The sequence below is a fragment of the Saccopteryx leptura genome, chromosome 3, assembly GCF_036850995.1.
Source record: "Saccopteryx leptura isolate mSacLep1 chromosome 3, mSacLep1_pri_phased_curated, whole genome shotgun sequence".
Taxonomy (NCBI): domain Eukaryota; kingdom Metazoa; phylum Chordata; class Mammalia; order Chiroptera; family Emballonuridae; genus Saccopteryx; species Saccopteryx leptura.
This window is the reverse complement of record NC_089505.1, coordinates 67,368,270-67,383,373: the sequence shown is the minus strand read 5'-3', so window position 1 is coordinate 67,383,373 and position 15,104 is coordinate 67,368,270. Positions and strand designations below refer to the sequence as shown.

General features: G+C 51.1%; 2 protein-coding genes across 3 annotated transcripts in view; one reads left to right on the top strand and one right to left on the bottom strand.

Annotated features, from left to right (window-relative positions):
* Positions 1–4,593, bottom strand: part of ALDH16A1 (aldehyde dehydrogenase 16 family member A1) — a 29,790-nt gene extending 25,197 nt beyond the window's left edge. Inside the window, exon 1 of the mRNA XM_066373975.1 lies at positions 4,462–4,593. Coding sequence (XP_066230072.1) covers positions 4,462–4,551 — 90 coding nt within the window. The 5' untranslated portion in view covers positions 4,552–4,593. The remainder of the gene's footprint in view (positions 1–4,461) is intronic.
* On the top strand, positions 4,474–11,134 carry PIH1D1 (PIH1 domain containing 1). 2 transcript variants are annotated; one of them, XM_066373977.1, is made up of 10 exons: positions 4,474–4,609; positions 5,481–5,587; positions 6,258–6,324; positions 6,683–6,862; positions 8,421–8,482; positions 8,588–8,669; positions 9,459–9,588; positions 9,846–9,921; positions 10,749–10,892; positions 11,015–11,134. In XM_066373977.1, the coding sequence occupies exons 2-10, from the start codon at positions 5,498–5,500 to the stop codon at positions 11,051–11,053; spliced, it is 870 nt and encodes a 289-aa protein (XP_066230074.1). In that variant the 5' UTR covers positions 4,474–4,609; positions 5,481–5,497; the 3' UTR covers positions 11,054–11,134. The 2 variants fall into 2 exon arrangements, with proteins under 2 accessions (XP_066230074.1, XP_066230073.1); XM_066373976.1 differs by having other exon boundaries at positions 4,483–4,609; positions 5,494–5,587.
* Positions 11,135–15,104: the final 3,970 nt, after the last annotated feature.

Below are 15,104 nucleotides of genomic sequence, written 5' to 3'. Positions count from 1 at the left end.
TCTCAGTAGTTGTTCCTTAGGGAGTGGGTGTGGACTCCACTGAAGCCAGGATCGATGCTTCCCTGCCAGGTGCAGTTTATTTGGCTGTGACACATCTAACTGAGCCCAAGGCATAGCACATGGGCTTTGCAGAAGGGCAGCCTAGTGTGGTGTTTCTGCAGCGAGGGGCTACATGGCCAGGGTTTGAATCCTGGCTCTGATACTTTACTCACTGTACAACCTTAGCCAGATCTTCTAATACCCTGGCCTCTGCTAAACCATCTGGAGGACAGGGGTAATGACAGTCCCTCCCCACTTCAAAAGGCTGTGGCGAGGATTACATATGTGTTATAAATTCAGAGCCTCACTACTTAAGACTTTCTATTAATTTTATGGCATCTCACCCTCCACATGAGCTTCATGTTTCTGTCCTTGGTCCTGTCTTCCCCAAATCCTTGCTAAATCCAAGACACACTTTCTACCTTTCCTCCTACAAACTCTTCTCTTAGCATCCCCGATGCCACATTCTCCTGATATTTCCCTTCCCCTGCCAACTGGCCCTTCTCACTTTTTCTTTAAATACAAATGGGCCCTGGCTGGTGGCTTAGTAAACAGAGTGTTGGCCTGGCGTATGGACATCCCAGGTTTGATTCCCAGTCAGAGCACATAGGAGAAGTGACCATCTGCTTCTCTCCCCCTCCTTTGCCCCCTCCTTTTCCTTTATTCTCCTGCAGCCAGTGGCTCAATTGGTTCCAGTGTGGCCCTGGGCACTGAGGATGGCTCGGTTGGTCTGAGTGCATTAGCCTCAGGTGCTAAAAAATAGCTCAGTACTAGAGCATTGGCCCAAGACGGGGTTACCGGGTAGATCCCAGTTGAGGCACATATGGAAGTCTGCCTCACTATCTCCCCTCCTCTCAACTAAAAAAAATAAAAAATAAATAAAGATAAATGGTCAGCCAGAAGTTCCTAATTCAACCAACCACCACCTTTGGAGGGAGAGACATTTTTGAAACAGTTGAGGTTATCTGAACATGAGTTGGGCATTAGATGGTTAGCTCAGTTAGTTATAGTATTGACCTGATACACCAAGGTTGCTTGTTTGATCCTCAATCAGGGTACACACAAGAATCAACCAATGAATGCATAAATAAGTGGAACAACAAGTCAATGTCTCTCTATCTCACTCTCTCAGACTAATAAATAAAAATTAGAAAAAATAAAGAATAATTGTTAATGTTAAGTGTGAAAATGGCATGGTAGTTATGTTACACAATCTGTCTTTATGTGTTAGAAATGGGGAGTCAAATATTTACCAGAAAATAACATGACATCTGGGATTTAAACCACCCGAGAAAAAGAGAACAGAAAAAGGCACAACAGAGGACCAAATGGCGCTTGTTGAAGCTGAGTGATGGGTGCTTGGGAGTTCATAAAATTAAGTACTCCGTGGAATTTTGTAAAATTTCCCCCAAAGGAAAAACAAAATCCTAAAAGAATGTCCACAGGATTCTGGAAGACCATGTTAGTGTGAGAGGAGGGCCTGGTAGAGATTTAGAACCCACAACTTGTCTAATAAGATGGGGGGGCGGGGATGCCTGACCAGGTGGTGGTGCAGTGGATAGAGTGTCGGACTGGGATGCGGAAGACCCAGGTTCGAGACCCCGAGGTCGCCAGCTTGAGTGAGGACTCATCTGGTTTGAGCAAAGCTCACCAGCTTGGACCCAAGATCACTGGCTTGAGCAAGGGGGTTACTTGGTCTGCTGAAGGCCTGTGGTCAAGGCACATATGAGAAAGCAATCAATGAACAACTAAGGTGTTGCAACAAAAAACTGATGATTGATGCTTCTCATCTCTCTCCGTTCCTGTCTGTCTGTCCCTATCTATCCCTCTTCTGACTCTGTCTCCATAAAAAAAAAAAAAAAAAAAAAAGATGGGGGGCCGGGAGAGGGTTGGGGGAGGTAGAGAAGGGTGTAGGGGAATAAATGGTAATAGGAGGAGACTTGGAAAGACAGGGAAAAAAAAGGAGGGGGAAGACTGTCACTAAATGGATCCAGATGACTTTTGTCAGGGAATGTGAGCCAAAGGCTGCCAAATTTTGGGATTTTATTTAAGAGAAGCTGGAACCCCCGGATGTTTACATGGAATTAGTGGTCCATTAATAATCAGTGATGTTCAACCTTTGTTTCTCATGCACTTATAAACTAATTACTAAAGAAAAAGGGGCCCTGACCTCTTCTTCCTTAGTAACTAATTTATTTGTGCCATGAGATGAAAATGGTTGTATTTAGTCTGGGGAACTGACCTTAGTAATTAGTGTATGTTTGTGCTATGAAAAAAAAAGGTTGAAAATCACTGCATTAATTCACATTTTTACAAATAAAGTTTAGGCCAAAGAAAACATTTTTGTTGGCTGAGTCTGATCAATAGACTAAAAGGTTGGCCTGAACTGTGGTGGCGCAGTGGATAAAGAGTTGACCTGGAACGCTGAGGTCGCCGGTTCAAAACCCTAGGCTTGCCTGGTCAAGGCACATATGGGAGTTGATGCTTCCTGCTCCTCCCTCCCCCTTCTCTCTCTCTTTCTCACTCACTCTATCTCCTCTCTAAAAATTAATAAAAGAAAAATTAAAAAAAAATAGACTAAAAGGTTGAGACCTTTGTTTCAGAAGAAGTGGGGGTACCACAGGCTCTGGAATCCAAGGGCTTGAGTTCAAATCTCAGCTTCCTCTTTTAAGCTGTGTTGACCATGGGGAAACTACTTACTTCTTCAAGCCTCTGTGTGCTATCACTAAAATAATGACGATAATCCATCCCCTCACACAGGTGCTCTGGAGGATTCAGTGCAAGTACGCTGAGCACAGATGGTGGCATATAGATACCATCCAATAAATACATATAAGCTTAGCCCTGCCTGGTTAGCTTATTTGGTTAGAGCATTTTCCCAATACGAACCTGGTCAGGACATGTACAAGAATTAACCAATGAATGAATAGATAAGCAGAATAACAAATTGACATGTTTTTCCCCCTTTCTCTCTCCTCCTTCCTCTCTCTCTCTGAAAAATAAATTTAAAAAGGAAAGGTTTAAAATGTAAGCTTTTATCACCTCATTATTTCATATTAGACATCTAACCTCTAAGTGTGGGAATTCTCTGTATAATTCCTTTTATCTGAGTCTACACTATATTTCCGATAATCTTGTCACTCTCACACTCCCACAGTTCAATTATCTTTCTACAACTGGTACCTCTCAGGCCCCTGTGTGCAGACCTGAGGATCAAAGTAGTATCTGACTTCTGCACATGGTTCATGCCAGTCCCCAGGTCCCTTACACTCTCAACATGTGAGAACTCAGCTTAGCTACTTTCCCTGAAAGACTGTTCCTTCAGGGTTCACCATGGAAGGGTGGGCAGCCACCCAGTCACAGGGCCAGACCCCAAGTATTGTCTTTGCCTTCTCAATTCCCCCAAACACTGTTCCTCCTGCATCGCTATCTCATTCCCTACTTTCCATCTGTACAGCCCGCACAGGCTCTGGTCTCATCTTCTTCCCCTTGGGCAATCTTTCTTGCCTTCTCCTCTCTCCCTCAACAGAAGCCCAACCTTCTCACATTTGGGTGCTAGAGGACCCAGAGATGACCATAGCTCCATAGGAGAATTCTGAATGACCTGGGTAATTGCAGAAAATTCGAGGCAACTTGCTTATCTATAGGAACCCCCAAAACGTTCTGGGAGACTCCGAAGGTTCATAGGAGTCCTAGGGAATTTCTGAACATTTGAGGTTACGAGATCATTAGAATTTAAGAGGCCCTGAAGACTCATAGGGACCCAATGGGACGTTTCAACAGGTAGTGAGGGATCATGGGGGGCCCCATAAGGGTATTCTGAGGGGTTGTCGGTAATTATAAGTTCTGATGTATTTTGGAGTTCTGAGAGTTCCTGAGATCATAGAAGCCCCACAAGTACTGAAGGGCCCCTGAGAAATCACGGGAACTCCACGGAGGTTCCGGGTGATTAAGGGAGCCCCAGAATAATTCTGGGGGGTGCCCTGGAGGGCCATGGGAAGCACAGGATGTTTTAAAGAATCATGAGAAGTCTACGGGGGTTCAGAGACTCCTTGGAAGATCATGGGAGCCCCACAGGAATTCTGAGTCACGGGGGACCACGGGAGGGTCTGATGGGGCTCTGAAGAATCACTGGAACCTCTCGGGGCGGGTCTGAGGAATCCGGCCAACACCACTGTGAGTTGGGGCCATGGAGATCGAAAACTACTACCAATCCTGGGAACAGACTAAAAGGCTGAGAGGTAGCAATCGCAAAGGCTCAAGGGAACGTCCTTCATGGGTGGGGCCTAAGGGGTGGCGGAATCATTGGAACCAAGAGGGGCGGAGTCTCTGAGCTGCCCGGGTGGATCACGGGAACCCGCGCGCAAAACGGGGCGGCAGGACTGGGGAGGGAGATGGACAGCGCCGCAGGCAGGTTCTCACCAGTGCGCATGCGTGGCTCTCCGGCACGGGTCCGTACTCCAGCGTGCTGAAGATTTCTCGGGCGCAGGGCTCTGCGCGTGTGGCAGCCATCACCCGTCCAGACCACTCTCCAATGACTGCGTGGCGCTCTGCCGAAAGGAACCTTGAGGTCCGAAGGGCGGGACCACCCCCTTCAGCTCAAAGGGCGGGCTATAGGAGAGAGTGATCTAACCTTAGGACCCGGCGACCCCGCCCACGAGCTGAGCTGAGGAAAACGTAGTTGGAGCATGCGCACTCCTCAAAGCGGGGGGGGGGGGGGGAGGTGGTGACACGAGAGGAGAAAAGAAAATGGGTGCCTTGCCAATTGTTAGGAGAGTTACAGATGTAGAAGCATAGCTGTATTGGTGTATCCACCGCCCTGTTTACAAACGTACAGCATTTGGTCCGAAGAATATTTACTCTAGAATAGAATCAAGCTCTGTGACGAAGCAATAGTTCAGAGATCAGAAAGAGTCTTTTAGGATGGACAATGAAATTAAGGTTTTGATAGTACTCCAGCCTTGACTTCCCGTAACCTGGCCAGAGGTGGTTGTCAGGAAGAAGGGGAAGTGTGACTTGAACGGAGAGAGGAAGTGTGGCATTGAGGGATCAGCCTCAGAATTTAACTTTGATTGGTTGAGATGAAAGGCGTGGCCTCATACTTGGACTATGATTGGTCGGTAGCAGTTGCCGGTTAAGGATTGAGCACTGGGGAGTAGTCGGAAATGTGACCAACTCAACTTTTTGGTTACACAGAGACCTGAAGTGTGGCTGTCCTTCACACATTTGGCACGTAGGACCTAGAAAGTACCTTGAGATATCGATTCCCAACAGATTTGACGACGGTATCTGATCTGAGTGGAATTGTAATCTCTGGCCAGAGTCTTAGATTTTCATGTAGAATAGTGGGTGTCGGAGTCTGTTGAGGGCCCGGGAAGCAGGCCCCAGAGTTCAGATCCCAGCAAAGGTTCTCGCACATCGGGGTTGCTGGGGACGCCTAGGTCTTTTTCCCAGGGCCATGGCGGACTCGAAACTGCTGGTGCCGGAGCTAAACGAGGCAGAGGCCATGGGCACTGAGACGGCGCGTTTCGAGGAGCTGCTGCTGCAGGTGCGGACTGACCGGGACTCCTGTGTTCCTGGGTATTTGGGGATTTTTTTTCCCCCCAGAGTTTGGATTACAGTTACTAGAATGCACTAGGAGTCAACAGGGTTAATGGGAATTGTTGTCGGTTAACTCCAAGTTTGTAGGCTCTAGAATAAATGGGAGTAGGATTGGGGTTGTTCTTTGGGTTCCTCAAAGGAGGAAGGGGACATGCCTGACCAGGCGGTGGTGCAGTGGATATAGCATCGGACTGGGACGCAGAGGACCCAGGTTCAAAACTCCAAGGTCCCTGGCTTGAGCGCGGGCTCATCTGGTTTGAGCAAAGCTCACCAGCTTGAACGTAAGGTTGCTGACTTGAGCAAGGGGTCACTCAGTCTGCTGTAGCCCTCCCTCCCCCGCCCCGTCAACACACATATGAGAAAGCAATCAATGAAATACTAAGGTTCCACAATGAAGAATAAATGCTTCTCATCTCTCTCCCTTTCTGTCTGTCTGTCCCTATTTGTCGTCTCTCTCACATACACACACACACACACAAAAGGATGAAGGGGACATACTGTAATATGTCTTATTTCCTGCATGGCTTATATCCACAAACATTGCTCAATGAACATTTGAGGAACAAATGGTGTGATAGCACAGATGTCAAGCGTGGAAATCTCTTTCTTCCATACAGGCCTCCAAGGAGCTCCAGCAGGCCCAGACAAGCAGACCACAATCAACACAGATCCAACCTCAACCTGGTGAGAGCTGCAGAAACCTGAAGAGTGTGAGGTAGATAGATTCCCAGAGAGAAATGGAGGAGGCTGGAGGCAGAGAGGAAAGAGACCCAATAATGGGATTTAGAGGCCTTGGTGGGAAAGTGAAGAGAGGCCCAGAGGAAGGTCCAAAGAGAGAAGGGGTGGATAGGAGTGACTAGTTATCTGAGACTCCAAGCTAGACAGTCAGAGGTCCCAGGAGGGAGGAAGGGGAACAGAACCAGGAAGTGGATGACTGGGACTCAAAGAGGGGAACAGATCAAAAGGACAGACTGAGGAGCAGACAGATGGAAATCAGGACCTATGTGAAGATGGATGGTCAGGACCAAACCATTCCCACCAGGTTTCTGCATAAAGACCAACTCATCCCAAGGGAAGGTTTTCATCAACATCTGTCACTCTCCCTCCATCCCTCCTCCGGCTGACCTGACGGAGGATGAGCTGCTTCAAATGCTGGAGGAGGACCAAGCCGGGTTTCGCATCCCCATGAGTCTCGGAGAGCCTCATGCCGAACTGGATGCAAGTTAGTGCCCTCAAAGGACCCAGGACTCTAGCCCCCTCGGTCCTTTCTTTCCTAGGATCCTAGAATCCAGGGTCCAGGACTCTCCTCCTGCAGGCCTAGAAATTTGGACCCCGGATCTGATCCTTTTTCCTTGAGGTGTATCCCTAGCCCCCTGTGCCTCCAGCATCAGTTTCATGGGGCAGTTCTGGTTCTGCCTACCTGGCCTGGTTGGCACTTCCCGTTGCTCCACCCCAGGGAGAGGGAGGGCTGGGTAGGTGCTTCATTAGTCGATCTTCTGGCTCTAGTTCCAGGCCAGGTTTCAGTCTCGTCCTGTTTTCTCCTTCGCCCTCTCCCATCTCTGTCTCTCTGCCTTGTCTCGCTTCTGTCTCTGTTGCATTCCTGTGTATATCCTTTTTTTTTTTTAATAAATAAATTTTTATTTTAATGGGGTGACATCAATAAATCAGGGTACATATATTCAAAGAAAACATGTCCAGGTTATCTTGTCATTCAATTCTGTTGTGTATATCCTTTTTAAATTTTTTTTTATTTGTTTATTTTTTTACAGAGACAGTGAGTCAGAGAGAGGGATAGACAGGGACAGACAGACAAGAACGGAGAGAGATGAGAAGCATCAATCATTAGTTTTTTGTTGCACATTGCGACACCTTAGTTGTTCATTGATTGCTATCTCATATGTGCCTTGACCACGGGCCTTCAGCAGACCAAGTAACCCCTTGCTGGAGCCAGCAACCTTGGGTTCAAGCAGGTGGGCTTTTCGCTCCAACCAGATGAGCCCGCGCTCAAGCTGGCGACCTCGGGGTCTCGAACCTGGGTCCTCCGCATCCCAGTCCGACACTCTATCCACTGCACCACTGCCTGGTCAGGCGTGTATATCCTTTTTAAAAAATAAAAATTCATATATGTCCCCTGAAGCCTTCTGGAACCAAGCTTTGGGTTGTGCCCTGAGAAGTAGGGACTTATTAAACCCAGAACCTGCGATTTCAATATTGTGTAATTCTTGCTGCACTATATGGGCTCTTCACCCACAGTGAGTGGTCAGGTACGGCTTCCTGGAAGAATAGGTGTCAGATATAAGACTAGAAGGAACAAGAGGAGTCCATCAGGCAAGACAGAGAAGAGGGTTCTGGGGGCCGAGGGAACAGAGAAATCCAGAGGCCAGGAAAAGTGAACTGGATTGGCCAGTCATTGAGAGAGATGGAAGAAATTTACAGGGAGGAGGTTGGTAAAGAGATTAGCTTTTTTTCTCTCCAGGTGGGAGGAGCATACCACACAGGGCCTCCCGTGCCAGGATGCAGTACTCAGGCCTTTGCATGGGTGTGCTAGGGAGCCACGGGAGGTCTGTGAGCAGGGGAGAGGGAGGGTCAGCTCTGGGACATAGTGGGGAAGGACCAGAAGGAATTAGGAGAGGCTGGTATGAGTCCATACTGGCAGGTGTGTGTCTTGAGTCATTTCCTGATGCTCTCTGGGTCTCTCTGTTGCTTTTTTCCTTGCCTGTGTCTGAATGGTGGGGTTGCCCTGGAGTGCTGGGCACCTCACCCCCTTTCTCTACCCGCAGAGAGTCAGGGTTGTACCGCCTACGACGTAGCTGTCAACAGCGACTTCTACCGGAGGATGCAGGTTGGGGGTGTGGCTGTGGGTGAGGGCGGGACAGGGGCTTCTCCCTTGACTCACCCCCCCCCAGCCCTCCTGCACCCCTGCATTCCTGCTCCCTCTCTCTCCTAGAACAGCGATTTCCTGCGAGAGCTCGTGATTACCATTGCCAGGGAAGGCCTTGAGGACAAATACAGCCTGCAGCTGAATCCAGGTGAGGGACGGGTCCTGGGCCATCCCAGGAGCCCAGCCAGAAGCAACTGGGGGCAGCCCTCAGGAGAGGTGAGGCTAGTGTGAGCTGTTTTCTTAGCCTCTAGGCTCTGAATTCCAGGGAGAGGGTGAGGCTCCCCAAGGTAAGCTGGGGTAGGGGGTAGTGTTTGGGGGTCGTGACTAGGCCGGGGATTCCAGGTAAGGGGCAGGGTCTGGAAAGCCTTACAGCAGGGGTCCCCAAACTACGGCCCCGCGGGCTGCATGCGGCCCCCTGAGGCCATTTATCTGGCCCCCGCCGCACTTGCACTTCCGGAAGGGGCACCTCTTTCATTGGTGGTCAGTGAGAGGAGCATAGTTCCCATTGAAATACTGGTCAGTTTGTTGATTTAAATTTACTTGTTCTTAATTTTAAATATTGTATTTGTTCCCGTTTTGTTTTTTTAATTTAAAATAAGATATGTGCAGTGTGCATAGGGATTTGTTCATAGTTTTTTTATAGTCTGGCCCTCCAACGGTCTGAAGGACAGTGAACTGGCCCCCTGTGTAAAAAGTTTGGGGACCCCTGCCTTACAGCATCAGAGTTGGAAGCCTCTCCAGGGCTCAGATTTTATTGGCCAGTACCCTGGGATGGGTGGGGCTAAGGTGGGCGGGCTTCCTAAAGCCAAACCAGGAGGTATGGTCAGGTTCCTAGCCTGGTCCTCCCTCCTGGGAAGCTCTTGCAGGACCCCCCCCTCCCAGGAGCAAAGGCAGTCCTGACCCATGTGACCTTTGACATTGCCCTCCCGCCCTGCAGAGTGGCGCATGTTGAAGAACCGGCCTTTTATGGGCTCCATCTCTCAGCAAAATATCCGCTCCCAACAGCGTCCTCGGATCCAGGAGCTGGGGAACCTGTACACCGCTGACTCCTTGAGACCGGAGGAAGGGTAGGCTTTCCATGGGTTCCCTCTCTCATGTCTCCCTAGTGTCTCTTTGGAACCTTTCCCTCCCCATAAGGGGTCGTGTCCTGGGGCTCTGGGAACCCCCGGGGAGGGGGGGAGCTGAACTCCCACTGGGAAGGCTACCGTGAGGCAGCAGGGCTGGTGGGAGTGAGAAAGGAAGGGAGCCACATGTCAGGCTGAGGGAACAGCTCAGCAAAGACCTACAGGAGGTCTCTTCAATTCTGGGTCTTATTACTCCCCAGCCCTGAGAAGCCTCACCTGAACCTTTGGCTGGAAGCCCCTGACCTCCTCTTGGCAGAAATCGACCTCCCCAAACTGGTGCGTGCATCCTCGGCCAGAGCTGATGCATGAGGATGGGTGTTCGAGGGAAAGTGAGATGGGCTTGTTGCCAGACCTGTGTGAGCTTGGCTAGTGCTGCCCTCTGAATATGGCTGCCTCCTGTCCCACGGGCCCTCAGGCCCACTTCCGGTGCTGTCCCAAAGGTGCCCAGGGCACTGTAAGTGATCAAACACGGAGAACTGTGATTACCATACTCCACCTTTTACCTGGAATGTTAGGCCCTTAGATACGGTATCCAAGCACTTGATTCTTCTCTTCCCTGGCCCATATTTTCCCATCCAAGTACTAATCAGACCCGACCCTCTCAGCTTCCGAGATCAGAGGAGATAAAGCGCGTTCAGGGTGGTATGGCCTTAGACCCTGGTCCATGTTCTTTTTTTAAATTTATTTATTTATTTGTTTTTTTTACAGAAACAGAGTCAGAGTCAGAGGGATAGACAGGGACAGACAGACAGGAATGGAGACAGATGAGAAGCATCAATCATTAGTTTTTCGTTGCGCGTTGCGACTTCTTAGTTGTTCATTGATTGCTTTCTCATATGTGCCTTGACTGCGGGCCTTCAGCAGACTGAGTAACCCCTTGCTGGAGCCAGCGACCCTGGGTCCAAGCTGGTGAGCTTTTTGCTCAAGCCAGATGAGCCCGCGCTCAAGCTGGCGACCTCGGGGTCTCGAACCTGGGTCCTTCCACATCCCAGTCCAACGCTCAATCCACTGCGCCACCGCCTGGTCAGGCTGGTCCATGTTCTTAGCATCCTGTGTCCTGTTACTGGGAAGGGAAGGGTAGGCTGATTCCACTGTCTTCGCAGGATGGAGCTCCAGGGCTATCGCTGGAGATCGGGGAGAACCGTCTGGTAATGGGTGGCCCCCAGCAGCTGTACCATCTGGATGTCTACATCCCCCTGCAGATCAACTCTGATAAGAGCAAGGCGGCCTTCCATCGGAAGAGAAGGGTACTTGAGCCGGGTGGACGGTGGGTGGTGGAGCAGAGAAGCAGAGACACTGGGGGGCCTGGACTTCTGGGGCTGGAGGATGAACTCCTGGGTCCTGAGTCCTCTCCCTTTGCTTTCCTCAGCAACTGATGGTGGCAATGTCCCTTCTGTCTGTGCCTTGACCTGGTGTTCCCTGTGCTTCCAAGTGGGGAGAAGAAGGTGGTAGCATCTCTAAAATGGAAATAAAAATGTTTTTTGCCTTTGTTCTGTGTCTTGCTAGGAATACATAGGGGATTGGGAGGGAGGAGGGACATTGAACTGTTCCCCTGGTGTCCCAAAGGGTCACTGCCTAGCTTGGGCCCTGTCCTCTTCCCTGAATGCTCTTCCTGACTCCTGGCCTCCAGTCTCTCCCTTCATCAGTCTTCCGCATGTTCCCAGAGCTGACTCTGCCCCTCCTGTTCGCAGCCCCTCCTTGGCTCCAATACTCCCCCCCCCTCCGAAGGTCCTAGCCCCCGAGCCTGGAACTCCAGGCTCTGTGCGATCTGGCCTTTTATTTGTTTGTTTGTTTATTTATTTTTGTATTTTTCTGAAGTGAGATAAAGGGAGGCAGAGAGACAGACTCCCGTGTTCACCCGACCAGGATCCACCCGGCATGCCCACCAGGGGGCGATGCTCTGCCCATCTGGGGCGTTGCTTTGTTGCAACTGGAGCCATTCTAGCACCTGAGGTGGAGGCCATGGAGCCATCCTCAGCGTCGGGGCCAACTTTGCTCCAGTGGAGCCTTGGCTGCGGGAATGGGAGAGAGAGACAGAGGAAGGAGATGGCGAAGGATAGAGAAGCAGATGTGTTCTCCTGTGTGCCCTGTCTGGGAATCAAACCCAGGACTTCCACGTGCCCCACACGCCGCCTTGGTGCTCTACTACTGAGCCAACTGGCCAGGGCTGCAATCTGGCCTTCTTCATGCCTTATTGTCCCTCTCATATTCTGTCACACTGAGGAGTGTCCTGACCACACCATTGTTTCCACCTTCTCTGAGTTTCTGCTGTTCCCTCCACTTACATCCTCCCCTCCAGTGTACTCGAGGAATTTCTCATCTCGCCCCCACAGTGGACATTTCCAGGGCTCTCTGGTGACATGATCCACATCATCTCCAGCCCTGCTTACCCCTCGCCTTAACAAGCTGCCCATTCCTGGAATTTTGCTTCATGTCAACCACACCAAATTGTTTCCCACTGCCGACTCTGCAAGTACTGTTTCTCCTGAGGTGGATACTCTCCCCATCCTTAACACCCTCCCCATCTGGTCATCCCTTTTTTGAGCTTTCCCTAGGAAGCCTTTTTTCTTTTCCTTTTTTTTTTTTTTTTAAATGAGAGGAGGGGAGACAGACAGACTCCTGCATGCCCCTGACCAGGATCCACCTGGCAACCCCCTTCTTGGGCCGATGCTAGAATCAAGCGAGCCACCTTTAGCGCCTGGGGAAAATACTTGGACCAACTGAGCTATACTCAGTGCCTAGCACCGACGCTCAAACCAATCGAGCCACTGGCTGAAAGAGGGGAAGAGAGAGAGAAGGAGAGGGAAAGAGAAGTAGATGGTTGCTTCCCATATGTGCCCTGACTGGGGATCAAACCTGGAACATCTGCACGGCCTGGCTGAAGCACTCCACTGAGCCAACTGGCCAGAGTTGTTATATTTTTTAAAGATTTTATTTATTGCCCTGGCCGGTTGGCTCAGTGGTAGAGCATTGACCTGGCATGCAGGAGTCCCGGATTCAATTCCCCGCCAAGGCACACAGGAGAGTCGCCCATCTGCTTCTCCACCCCTCCCCCTCTCCTTCCTCTCTGTCTCTCTCTTCCCCTCCCGCAGCCAAGGCTCCATTGGAGGAAAGTTGGCCCGGGTGCTGAGGATGGCTCTATGGCCTCTGCCTCAGGCGCTAGAATGGCTCTGGTTGCAACAGAGCGGTACCCCAGATGGGCGGAGCAATCGCCCCCTGGTGGGCATGCCGGATGGAACCTGGTTGGACACATGCAGGAGTCTGTCTGACTGCTTCCCTGTTTTTTTTTTATTAAAAAAAAAATTCAAGATTTTTTTTTTTTTCCCTGTATTTTTCTGAAGCTGGAAACGGGGAGAGACAGTCAGACTCCCGCATGCGCCTGACCAGGATCCACCCGGCACGCCCACCAGGGGGCGATGCTCCGCCCCTCCGGGGCGTCGCTCTGCTGTGACCAGAGCCACTCCAGCGCCTGGGGCAGAGGCCAAGGAGCCATCCCCAGCGCCCGGGCCATCTTTGCTCCAATGGAGCCTCAGCTCCTGGAGGGGAAGAGAGAGACAGAGAGGAAGGAGAGGGGGAGAGGTGGAGAAGCAGATGTCCTGTGTGCCCTGGCCGGGATTCGAACCCGGGACATCTACACGCCAGGCCGACGCTCTACCACTGAGCCAACCGGCCAGGGCAAAATTCAAGATTTTATTTATTGATTTTAGAGAGGAGAAAAAGAGGGGCGGGTGGGAAGCATCAGCCCGCAGTACTTGCTTCTTGTATGTGCTCTGACTCCGCAAGCCTGGCCTGGGGTTTTGAACCAATGATTTTAGCATTCAAGGTTGACACTCTATCCACTGCACCACCACAGGTCAGGGAAAAGCCTTTAAACTGTCAAGTTCCTCTGATCTACTCTGACTGAGTTAGAATCCTCCTCTGCGGGTCCCGAATACTCAGTGTTACTCTTACAGTTATGTTCCCTATGGTGTGACAATGCCTGACACCTAGTCAGAATTCAAATATTTGTTAACTCAAAGATTGCTAACGCCCTCCCCTTTTACAATAGTCTTAGGTGCTTAAGTAAATGGAGGAGCCTCAGTGGTAAGTTGGAAGAGCAGCAAGGAGGCCAGTGTAAGTGGAACGGAGTTGAATTGGGTGAGTAGAGGGGAGCTAGGTGGCAAGGAGAAAAGGTGGGGGAATGACGAGTAGGGTCTAATACACATCTGAAGGAGCGAACGTGGGCGTCGTGTCCACCAGAGGGCGCAATGCAGCTCAGTCCACGGTCTCAGAACTACAACTCCCAGCGGCCCTTGGAGTACTCGGCCCTTCTGAAGCAAACAGTGAGGTCCAGCGGCTGCTGGGACTTGTAGTTCAAACCTTCGTGGGGCTAAAGAACTCATTCTTAGGTCTGTAAAGTGTGGGGCTGGGTACTTTCTGCCTTCCTCGGTCTCCATGGTGATGGTTCCGGCGCAGGCACGGGATTTAGCAGCGGCCGGGCCCACTTCCCACTCCCTCCTCTTCACCATCTGCTCCACCTTCACACCTGGCGGGGAGCCGCGGCCGCCGCCTCCGCACCGAGAAGGAGGATTCTGCCGCCACAGGGTGGCGCGTGTGGACTGCTGCGCAGACTACTCCTCCCTCAAACCCAGGAGTCCGGGCCCCAGCCGCCTCCTCTTAAACACAGGCAAAATTGTGAGACCCAGAGACCCATCGAGAGGCCGCAGCGGGCAGTGACTGTCGGGTCACTTGGTGCGTGGCGCCCGTCCGCCCCGCCGGCTGCTCCTACCACCCCCCTGGCGGGCCTGTGCCACATCATGAAAATTTAATCCCGAATGCATTTGCGGCCCGACGCGGAGAGCTGGTGGTGAAAAGAGCACCCTCCTGGGGCTTGGATCTGGAGGTCGACTCAGCGTTGGGCAGAGAGGCTGGTCTGGAGAAAGGAGCGGGGCAGACAGAAGAAAAGTCCCAGTTCAACCCTAGCAGGGCGGAGCTGAATTCAGGGTGGAGTAAGAATTTAGGAGGCGGGGACAGATCCCAGCGGGAAGGGACAGAACTCAGTGGGTGGAGTCAGAACTGAGAGAGTGGACAGATCCCAAGGTGGAGACGAAATAATTGGAGTCGAAACTGGCAACTGAGTGGGGGCAGTGTAACTGTCGGGGATGAAACTCAGAGAGGAAGGAAATTGGGGGTCAAGAAACTGGGAGGGGGTTGCGCCCAAAGGGGAAACAGAAGAGAAGGGGGATGGAATTCAGAAGGGGAAAGGTGCAAACAAGTGGATGGAAGTCAAAAAGGAAGACACTGGAGGAGGGAAGAACTAGAGGGAACAAAGGGTGAATGGGAATGGGAGCTGGAATTCAGGGGAAAGAATTCCCTGAATAAGAAAAGAACCTTCTGAGTAAAAAAGCTGGACTTGGGGATGATGGTGGAGACGGGAATTGAATTCGCCGAGAGGCGGGGTGTGGAACTGGAGGGCGCAG